The 11,850-nt window shown below is 38.4% G+C and overlaps 1 protein-coding gene across 1 annotated transcript; it reads left to right on the top strand.

The window, feature by feature from the left end:
* Window positions 1–1,747: 1,747 nt before the first annotated feature.
* Window positions 1,748–9,006, top strand: scocb (short coiled-coil protein b). Its single transcript, XM_062999940.1, has 4 exons — window positions 1,748–1,832; window positions 5,444–5,513; window positions 6,423–6,503; window positions 8,253–9,006. The coding sequence occupies exons 2-4, from the start codon at window positions 5,495–5,497 to the stop codon at window positions 8,393–8,395; spliced, it is 243 nt and encodes an 80-aa protein (XP_062856010.1). The 5' UTR covers window positions 1,748–1,832; window positions 5,444–5,494; the 3' UTR covers window positions 8,396–9,006.
* The last annotated feature ends 2,844 nt before the right edge of the window (window positions 9,007–11,850 follow it).

Below are 11,850 nucleotides of genomic sequence, written 5' to 3' on the forward strand. Positions count from 1 at the left end.
CACCACCTAAATAACACCTGCTCTGTGGGGTCCTGACCATTGAAGATCAGGGTGAAAGCAGGCTTAAAAGGTATGTAGAGAAATAGATGGACTACAGTCAGTAATTGTAGAACTACAAAGTGCTTCTATATGGCAAGTGGAACTGATAAAATGGACAGTAAGTGTAAAAACAAGAAGGTGGTTTTAATGTTATGGCTGATCAGTATATGAGTGATATATTACATGTTGTTGTAAGCCCTGATGGCTGCGGGAATAAAGGACCTGGTCATTTTAGCAACTACAAATGCCTCAACCAAAAGTAATACATGAATCTACATATACAAGCACTGGTATCAAAATGGGTCAAGGTAAATTAATGTGTAACAATGAATATTTTATGCTTCTTGCTGGAAAAAAGAAAATTACATATCTTATAAAGAAAAGATTTGTGGCTTGTCTGAGAAAACAGCACCAAAGGTCAGGACTGAACTCCTTATTTTGTTTACATTTCATATGCCAGTTCCATTATTTTTTTTACTAGAATTTTGTATTTAATTGCTTTTATTTTAGGTTTAGATATTGTATTCTACAAGAATCCTTACACTTTAGATACGTTTTGAATTTTGAATAGCTTGAGGATCATGTATAATTTGTAAGTGGATATTTGCAGCCACCTGTAATATTTATTTATTTATTTATTATTATTTTAACGTCATGTTTTACACACTTTGGTTACATTAATCACAGAAACGGTAGTTACTGGTTACACAAGATTCATCATTTCACAGGTTTCATGTCAAACACAGTCATGGACGATTTTGTATCTCCAACTCACCTCACTTGCACTTCTGTAGACTGTGGGAGGAAACCGGAGCTCCCGGGGGAAACCCACGCAAACTTCGGGAGAACATGCAAACTCCACACAGAAAGGACCCAAACCGCCCACCTGGGGATTGAACCCAGGACCTTCTTGCTGTGAGGTGACAGTGCTACCCACTGAGGAATACCACAGTTAATTAAGGAGTTGAATGAATTCCTTGTTTTCATAAGTTTGTCATCAAATTGGATAATATACATTTGATTTTACATTTTTCATGTAAAATGTGTTATTGTTTACAGATAAATACGTGTTAATGTGTTACTGTACACTTTAGATCTGAACACTGTGTTGTTGATTAACAAACAACAATTATTTGCAAGCATTAAAATGGCTAAGAGGGGCACGGTGGCTCAGTGGGAAGCACTGCTCAGAGCAAGAAGGCCCTGGGTTTGATTCCCAGGTGGGGCGGTTTGGGTCCTTTCTGTGTGGAGTTTGTATGTTCTCTGATTTCCTCCCACAGTCCAAAGACATGCAAGTGAGTTTTATTGGAGATACGAAATTGTCCATGACTGTGTTTGACATTAAACTTGTGAAATTATGAATCTTGTGTAACGAATAACTACATTTTCTGTCATGAATGTAACCAAAGTGTGTAAAACATGACGTTAAAATCCTAATAAATAAATAAAATTGCTGGTTACATAGTAAACAGTGAATCTGGACATTTTGGCAACCAACCAGGGCATGACGTCACATTCCTGAACCATATACTGACTTTATAATGGCGTTTTGTTCATTTGTAAAATAAAGGTTACTTACCAGATCTTAAATATTATTAAAAGCTTACTTGTAATACAGCATTTTTATTTTAAAATTTCGCTTAATGATTATTATAATTGTGATTATTTTAAAACTACACTGAACGCAGTGATGAAGTGGTTAATGTTTGAGTGATTAGTGACGTCATAGACTCGGACTGCTTCACTCTGAATCACATCAGACATTAGCTCATCCCCTTTACTCTGTTTAAAAGGTAAGTACACTAGAATTATTAACATCTCAAGCCACATAACTACGATTGCATTTTAATTAATACCATCTTTAAACAACAGAAAGACAAAACAGCAATGAGTTGTTTATTAGGTCTACTAGCTAGTTCAGCTTGTGATAGCGACTAGCTGCTTGAATTGTATTTAATTCAAATGATCGAAAAGTCTTTCCATTTTGTTTATTTATTGTTGTGAATAAACAATGTTTATTTTAAGCGCAATTTCTGTGCTTTTGAACTGCCTAAAATTTTACCGTTATGTTAGCTATGTTGGCCAGGACGGCGGTTTGTTTTTCCCACCCGTTTTCCGGCAAACCCTGCCCCTCCTTGTTGTGCATGGATTGGTGGGTTTTTTTATGAATAGCAGACCGCATATTGGACGATAAGCCTATTACGTACTATTTATAGCGCAGATGACTGGACCATTTTAGAGTAGTAGGCGGGCTTTGCTGCAATACAGGTGGAAGATAAAACACCAGTCTCGTCAGCTAGCTGACGTTTTTAAAATATATCAATTGAACTAATTACCCTCAAGTTATATTTTTTATGCTACTGTGTATTCTACTGCAGGCTCATCGAAAGCAATTGTAGAAATATTATTATACTGAAGAACAGTGGAACAAAACTATGCAGTTTCCACTGTTTAATTGTTCAAAATGTGTTGGTATGCTGAAGCATTGACATTTCCCAACAAATGGGCCTATAATAACCCCTGAAAAACAACCCCACAGCATTATCCCTTCTCCACCAAACATTTCAGCTGGCACAATGTCAGGCAGATAACATTTTTCCAGCATTCGCCAAACCCAGACTCGTTCGACAAACTGCCAGATAAGCGTGACTTGTTTTCTCTGCTCGAGAGTCCAGTGGTGGCATGCATTACACCATCTGACGCTTAGCATTGTGCTTGGTGATGTAAGGCTTGCATGCAACTTGTCCATGAAAACCCATATAAATCTCCTGGTGCACAGTTTTGTGCTGATAATGCCAGAGAAGGTTTGGAACTGTTCAGTTTTTGAGTCAGCAGAGTGTTGGGGACTTCTATGCACTCTGCGACCCCACTCTTCGGCTCTTTGGGAGTGAGGTGCTTTGGTTCCTAAACGCTTTTTAATAATACCACTCACGAATTCAAGGGAGGAAATCTATGAATTGACTAGTTGCATTGGTGGCATTCTAGTACATACCATGCTCAAATTCAGCGATCTTTTCAGAACAACCCATTCTTTCACAAATGCTTATAAAGGCAGACGATTTCTGAAAGAAGGTTTTATACTTTGGCAATGAAATTTGACAATAAGAGGTGTGTCCCAATACTTTTGTCTTTATAGTGTATGTGTTTCTGCAGTCATAGAAAAATAAAAGTGTTTTTCGAGATCCCAAACAGCCATGACATACATTGTCCATGCAAGTATACAGGGGTTGGACAAAATAACTGAAACACCTGGTTTTAGACCACAATAATTTATTAGTATGGTGTAGGGCCTCCTTTTGCGGCCAATACAGCGTCAATTCGTCTTGGAAATGACATATACAAGTCCTGCACAGTGGTCAGAGGGATTTTAAGCCATTCTTCTTGCAGGATAGTGGCCAGGTCACTACGTGATGCTGGTGGAGGAAAACGTTTCCTGACTCGCTTCTCCAAAACACCCCAAAGTGGCTCAATAATATTTAGATCTGGTGACTGTGCAGGCCATGGGAGATGTTCAACTTCACTTTCATGTTCATCAAACCAATCTTTCACCAGTCTTGCTGTCTGTATTGGTGCATTGTCATCCTGATACACGGCACCGCCATTGGATGCACATGGTCCTCCAGAATGGTTCGGTAGTCCTTGGCAGTGACGCGCCCATCTAGCACAAGTATTGGGCCAAGGGAATGCCATGATATGGCAGCCCAAACCATCACTGATCCACCCCCATGCTTCACTCTGGGCATGCAACAGTCTGGGTGGTACGCTTCTTTGGGGCTTCTCCACACCGTAACTCTCCCGGATATGGGGAAAACAGTAAAGGTGGACTCATCAGAGAACAATACATGTTTCACATTGTCCACAGCCCAAGATTTGCGCTCCTTGCACCATTGAAACCGACGTTTGGCATTGGCACGAGTGACCAAAGGTTTGGCTATAGCAGCCCGGCCGTGTATATTGACCCTGTGGAGCTCCCGACGGACAGTTCTGGTGGAAACAGGAGAGTTGAGGTGCACATTTAATTCTGCCGTGATTTGGGCAGCCGTGGTTTTATGTTTTTTGGATACAATCCGGGTTAGCACCCGAACATCCCTTTCAGACAGCTTCCTCTTGCGTCCACAGTTAATCCTGTTGGATGTGGTTTGTCCTTCTTGGTGGTATGCTGACATTACCCTGGATACTGTGGCTCTTGATACATCACAAAGACTTGCTGTCTTGGTCACAGATGCGCCAGCGAGACGTGCACCAACAATTTGTCCTCTTTTGAACTCTGGTATGTCACCCATAATGTTGTGTGCATTGCAATATTTTGAGCAAAACTGTGCTCTTACCCTGCTAATTGAACCTTCACACTCTGCTCTTACTGGTGCAATGTGCAATTAATGAAGATTGGCCACCAGACTGGTCCAATTTAGCCATGAAACCTCCCACACTAAAATGACAGGTGTTTCAGTTATTTTGTCCAACCCCTGTATATACATACTAAAGCAATAAGCCGCGAGAGACCGTGCGTCACTGCGATTTTATCACGGGGAAGGATGTTTTGGCACGACGCGAAGCGGAGTGGCTTGTGGCTTTTATAAAACGGCGGTCAACATAAAATATAATAAAATACAACAATGTTCAATTTATAAATGTTTTTATTTACAAAAACACTTACAAAAAGCATTCTTCCGTGAAATCAGGTAGTTCGTTAACAGTGTTGCTAGGCAACATGAGGGCGAACATAACATTCCTCCACAAACACTATTACACTATTTCTTGGACGAAACACCCGCTTAATGATTAAGATTACTGTTTATATTAATCTGGACATTTCCATGTATAGTACATGACTTAAAATAGTGTTCAACCAAGTTTGTACTTTTTCTTTTCAGTGGCGTATTAATATGGAATGATGTGAGGTGGTCATAGGTGTGAGTTTATCGGGGATTTTACAACGACTTCGAACACGGCTCAGCCAATCAGATTTTAGGACCGGAACTGTCCGTTTTATATCATACATTTAACAATTAGAGTTAAATTGTCAATATTGTTTGCAATAGAAAATAAAACAGTACTTACAAACAGGTATTGTTAAAGTACTGGACTAGTAATTAGAAGGTTGCTGATTCAATTCCACCACTGCCAGGTTGTCACTGTTGGGCCCTTGAGCAAGGCCCTTAACCCTCAATTGCTAAGGCAGTATACTGTCACACTACTGTAAGTCACTTTGGATAAAACGTCATCTAAATGCTGAAAATGTAACCAGGTTTGATTTTTTTTAATTACAGTAATTGTTTCCTGTTGTTTCCCTAACAGATTTCTTATGTTTCCCAGGATACACATTTTAAAAACAAACCACATAAAGTTATTAGATTTGCTCTCTGATGCACCCATTTTCTAAACCCTTTATGGTTTATTTCAGTACACCCGAGCCGCAGCCCTGCATCCCAAAAAGGAAGACGATTATTTCACCATGAACCCTGACCTGGATGGTAAGAAAGTAACTGTGGATATTTGATGCAAAATTATATAGTAAGAAATATAGATGTCAATGATTAACCAGTTAACCGGATACCTACTATATATATATAAATAATCTCATGAACGACTACACTATTACACATTAAATTAAACAGTGAAGCTCTGAATTTGTGTGTAATATTATTTATAGTTGTTTACAATAATGGATTGGATATTTAACATCATGTACCAGCATAGAGGTAAAACTCAACGTATCATATAAAGACTATACTAATGTCGACAGGAAGAGCTTTAATATACTCCCGGGATCTCTGTTCTGAGATTAGCAAGCCTTTTAGCCCGTGTAATGAACTGTTTGCTGCTGACTTTGTTTAAAATCTGCATTCAGAACGCTGAACTAGTTCTGCTTCTATTGGTTATGTAAGAATAAAAGCTAAAATGTACCAGTTTAAAGCATATGGTTTTAGTCAAATGGACACCTACATTTACCTGATTCATCACAGCAAGAAGGTCCTGGGTTCGATCCCCAGGTGGGGCGGTCTGGGTCCTTTCTGTGTAGAGTTTGCATGTTCTCCCCGTGTCTGCGTGGGTTTTCTCCGGGAGCTCCGGTTTTCTCCCACAGTCCAAAGACATGCAAGTGAGGTGAATTGGAGATACAAAATTGTCCAGGACTGTGCTTGATATAACCTCGTGTGAACTGATGAACCTTGTGTAATGAGTAACTACCGTTCCTGTCATGAATGTAACCAAAGTGTAAAACATGATGTTAAAATCCTAATAAACAATAAACAAAACCTGATTACATACACAATTATATAATTATATATACAATTTGTCCACAATGGACTAGTGTTCTTCAGCAGATCACTGGAAGAATGAAGGATGAAATGATGAATGCTCATAGATTCTCTGTTGTGTAGGTGACCTAGAAAATCAGGTGGAGTTGGAGGAGAAAACGAGGCTCATAAACCAGGTGCTGGAGCTGCAAAACACTCTTGAAGGTAATAAAAAAAGCTCTTTGGGTTAATTCATAGCTTTCCATTATAAAGAAGCTGACCGAGTTTGCAAGTGCAATTTTTAATTTGATATATAGGGAGAAAAGGGGATGGAGATGGAAAAATTGTGACCAATATAGTGCCAGTGATGAAACTGGTACTTGTTTATGATTGTTACACAATCGTCTAATCATAATAAGCATGCATCAGTTCACTGTTATGTTTGTATTCAAAAAGTGGCATAAACTCAACAGAAAGGGCAATATATGAGGGATCTTCAAAAAGTTTAGACTGATAGACTGAGAGAGAGCTTATAGTCCAGATTTAGCGCCATCTGATTTCCACCTTTTTGGACCGCTCAAAGAAGCTTTAAGGGGAAGAAGGTTGTCATGTGATGATGATGTGAAAACAGCGATGCATTTATGGCTACACGCTCAACCAAAAACATTTTGTGCTGATGGCATTAAAAAGTTGACACTGGGAAAAATGCATCGGAAGGTGACTGTAGAAATGTAGATGTAATTTGTTTTTGAAATTCCTAATAAATATAGTTAAAAAATAGTGCAGAAACTTTTTTAAGAGCCCAAAAGTTTAAAAACTTTTTTTTAAATTGGATAATGAAATAAAAATTGGGAATTTACAGATATCCCTAGTTCTCTGAAAGTGAAGCATTCCTAAAAACTTTTAGTAAACCAAAATGGCATAAAATGAAGGAGCTATTGCTATTGATTTATATGAAAAAAAGGTCAAATATGTGTCAGATTTTCTTGCAAAAGCATATGCTAGGATTCCCATGCCAAAGACTTAAAGCACCATCTAGACTTATCAGGAAAAACTAACAACTGTCATGGTATGTGCCTATGGCCTGGGTGACTTGCATATACAAGCTACGGTAAACACAGAGGCATATATTGAGATTTTAGAAATACATTTGGTGCCATCAAGGTATGAGGTACAAACAACCGTATGCCAAAAGCTGTAAAAACGTCTGTGTTGCTTGGAACTGGATCAGATGATCCATGGACCACCTTACCTATGTTGTCTGCAATAAAATGTCTTTCTGACATAACTTTTGAGAGACCACTGATGTCCAGAATTGTCTCTATATTTAGAAGATCTTTTTTTCTACAATGTGTTGCAGGCATCAAATTTAAATATGATCAAATACAAATAATTTGGTCAGTAAAAACATTTAAAATGTTTTATTTGCACTTTTTTTTTTTTTGAATTTTTACCTTTATCTACCAAACTACTCATTTCTGATTTATGGTTGTGAGTCTGCTGTTGCTTGCACAACCCCTGATCTGATGAACCAGGGTCCTTACACAGCTTTGAAGACCCCCCCACTCTTTCTTTTTTTTGTAAGTCCATAAGTCCTTCGGTAAGTTCGCACTGCCAATTGTGTCTGCTGCAGGCACTGCCAATTGTGACTGCTAGGTGGCGCCCAGCCAACTGGTAGCAGAGCTGAACCTGTATCACATTTTTACAGTCTTCCTTAAAATTTCAATATTTTGTAAATGTGTTGTAGACCTGTAAATAATTACATTTGAATAGGATTTCATTTGCAACACACTGAGAGCCAAGAGCCACTGCTTAGCCATTGTGCTACAGGCGTTCTTCATTTGTCAAAAAGCTCAATACTCAAAAAAATTTAAACCCTGCTGAGCGTGGGAAATCCCATACACAGAATCAGATTTAATTTCAAAAACTCACTTGATCATATTATCGACACAACATGTAATTTCTTTGTTCCAGATCTGTCAGCACGAGTGGATGCTGTAAAAGAGGAGAACTTGAAGCTCAAATCGGAGAACCAGGTTCTGGGTCAGTACATTGAGAACCTGATGTCGGCATCCAGCGTTTTTCAGACCACTGACTCCAAAAGCAAACGGAAGTGAGGAAGAATCCTGTCCTGGGATCAGCTGGAATTCAGTAACTCTTTGCAATCTGGCTTCATTAACGTTCTTCACTCTCCTTCATGTCATATAGAGTTTTTTCAGACACTGTTAACAAAAGTAACGATGATGCTGCTTGACATTGAGCTTTATGTACCGCTAACACAGCTTAAGTGAAGGTTTAATTTACGAGCCTGTTTTATCTACCACCATATAAAAAGGTTTTAACCATCATGTATTTATTCTCAGTTATATTTGATTATTTTGCCTTATGTTAGGGCAGGCTGCTAATATAATAAGTTCCATTAATTTATCGATGGCGTTTAATTGTGGTTAACATGTTCTTGGTTATTTTTTGTTACGTTTTTGTGTCAATTTGTTTATAATATATAGTTGTTTTGGTGATGAGAACACAGCTGTGATGAATTACAGTGTGAAACTGCTGTGTGTTTTAGATTACCTGATAGGTCATTCAAGTCAAGTAAGTAGTTTGACAAGCTTTTATCACAGCTGTGTACACACACACACATACCTGAACAGTCTAGCATTTTTATGTAATATTTTACTATTGTTTGTTATTATCAAACCTGTTTAAATAAATGTCATGAATTCTGGCTCATTTATTTCTTTTTTTGGCTAAGGATCATATACCAATATGTAATGCTTCTTAAAAGCCTGTTTTTAAATGGCCAGCTGCAGAATTACTTGCACACTAAAAATGTCTGGGATAAATCAGATCAGTCTTAAATTAAACAAACAAAAGCAATTAATGTTATTTGAAGTAAATGTATTGAAAGAAAACAATCTTAAAATCTACAGTAAAAAGTATTCTTTCGGAGAGAATAAAGTCATACCTACAACCCTGCATTTAGTAATTAGTAATACTGTAGTATGTTAGCAAAGTACGCAGCTGCTGAGATCCGTGCCTGGGTTCAGTGTACACAGATGTGATTGGCTGTGTCTAAAGCCTTGCGATTGACTGTCCAAGCTCTTGTGCCCAGTGTTTCCCAGTGGACAGGATAAAGTAATTGATAAAAAAAAAGTTAGCAAAGAAAGATCTGCTATAATGTCTATTTATTTATTAGGATTTTTTCATGACAGAAACGGTAGTTACTTGTTACACAAGATTCATCACGTTTAATGTCAAACACAGTCATGGACAATTTTGTATCTCCAATTTACCTCACTTGCATGTATTTGGACTGTGGGAGGAAACAGCAGCTCCCAGAGGAAACCCACACAGGGAGAACATGCAAACGACCCAAACTGCTCTACCTGGGGATTGAACCCAGCACCTTCTTGCTGTGAGGCGACAGTGGTACCCACTGAGCTGCAGTAATGCTTTATGGGATTAAAGAACCCCTTCAGACTCTTTTGTGGATCTCTTAACTTTATTATAGTGTAGGTTAATAAATTGGGATGGTGAGTTAAATAAAAGTTGATTCAAAAGAATGAACAAATCACAGATTCTACACTGCATGGCCAAAATATGTGGGTAACCCTTATCACATTAAGTTTATTATTATTATTGTTATTTATTAGGATTTAAACGTCATGTTTTACACACTGTGGTTACATTCATGAAAGAACAGGTAGTTGCTCAGTTCACAAGATTCATCAGTTCAAGTCTTTAATGTCAGTCATGGACAATTTTGTATTTCCAATTTACCTCACTTGCATGTATTTGGACTGTGGGAGGAAACCAGAGCTCCCACAGGAAACCCACACAGACACAGGGAGAACATGCAAACTCCACACAGAAAGGACCCAGACCGCTCCACCTGAGAACTGAACCCAGGACCTTCTTGCTGTGAGGTGACAGTGCCACCATGCTGCCTCCCAGTTTTAAGTATTTTGGACACACACATTCTTAACGATTGTATTAAATAATGTGGATAATAACTTCTACAACTGTTCTTTTTGTGAAATTGTATAATAGGGCAGTTCATAGCCTAGTGGTTAAAGTACTGGTCCAGTAATCAGAAGGTTGCCGGTTCAAGCCTCACCACTGCCATGTTGCCACTGTTGGGTCCTTGAGCAAGGCCTTTATGCCTCAATTGCTTAGACTGTATACTGTCACAACTGTAAGTCGCTTTGGAAAAAAAAGTGTCTGCTAAATGCAGAAAATGTAAATGTATGATTGGAACAGTATTATGTGACTTAAGCGTATTAATAGGTTTAATATTTAAGAAGACTGGGCTTCATCTCATCCTCATAGAGCTTTCCTTGTGATAGGTGGGACGAGACTGATGACTAAAAATTGGCCGTTCTCAATGCCTTCTGCTATAGTGGTATACAGTAGGAGATGAAATAAGTAATAATAATAATATATTGACCTTTATTGTAATTTTGTAAATCAGTATACTTTGTAATAATGTGTAATAACACACACACACACACATATATATATACAGTCAAGTCACATTATTATGACCACTTCCTACTTTCGATGGCGGCAGCACATCGCTCATGAAGGAATTTATGATTTGTGAGCTTGGTGGTTATATAAGGTGTGCGATAGGCTGTCTGCACATATATCCCTCGATACTGTCATGGGTAAAAGTATCATGGGTAAAAGTATCATGGGTACAATTGTCTTCCCTGGGGTGAATGGGATCTTCCAGCAAGACAATGCGACATGTCACATGGCTAGAAATGTCGGACATTGGTTGGAAGAGCATGACCAAGACTTCCATGTACTACCCTGGACCCATAATTCCCCAGACTTAAACTCAATTGAGCATCTGTGGGACCACCCTGATCATCGTGTTCGCTCTATGGATCCTCCCTTGCGCACCCTCCAGCAACTGTGGGATGGACTACAGTCAGCATGGCTCCAGATACCTGTGACAACCTACCAGGACCTTATTGAGTCACTCCCAGCCAGTCTAGCTTCTGTCCGTGCTACACATTGCGATTACTCTGAATATTAGCTGGTGGTTATAATAATGTGATATATATACATAATCAACCAAATATCAGGTTATTACTCACATGCAAATGTGTTTATAAAAAATATCTCCAATACACAAGGTCTAGTGTCCATTATTTGGAAAAAAAGACAAACCCAAAAGGCACATTTATCAACATAAAGCAATAGTGTTGTCTTCCACTGAGGTAGAGTGCTGTTGCAGGGTAACATTGTCTCGCAACATTTTATTGCTGCTTTTAAGCAAGTGCACATCCAGCTTTTGGAAAAATAAAGAATCCAGGTGAAAATATTGGTCCTGTTGTGCTTGTTTCCTCTGAACAGAAGAAGTATCTGTTGATGATCTCAGCTTTCTGCTCTTGCTGGCTCATTGCACATTAATAGAGATCTGTTAGTAAGAGAGAGAAGACATGATTTCTTATTAAACATTGGCTTTTATTATTATGCTGAGAATGTTAACTGTTTTTGACTGATTTTATTATTTTTAATGTATTTTATTTGGTTCTACATTTCAGTTTGGAATGGTTGG

This window comes from Trichomycterus rosablanca, chromosome 8 (genome assembly GCF_030014385.1).
Source record: "Trichomycterus rosablanca isolate fTriRos1 chromosome 8, fTriRos1.hap1, whole genome shotgun sequence".
In the NCBI taxonomy this organism is placed as follows: Eukaryota; Metazoa; Chordata; class Actinopteri; order Siluriformes; family Trichomycteridae; genus Trichomycterus; species Trichomycterus rosablanca.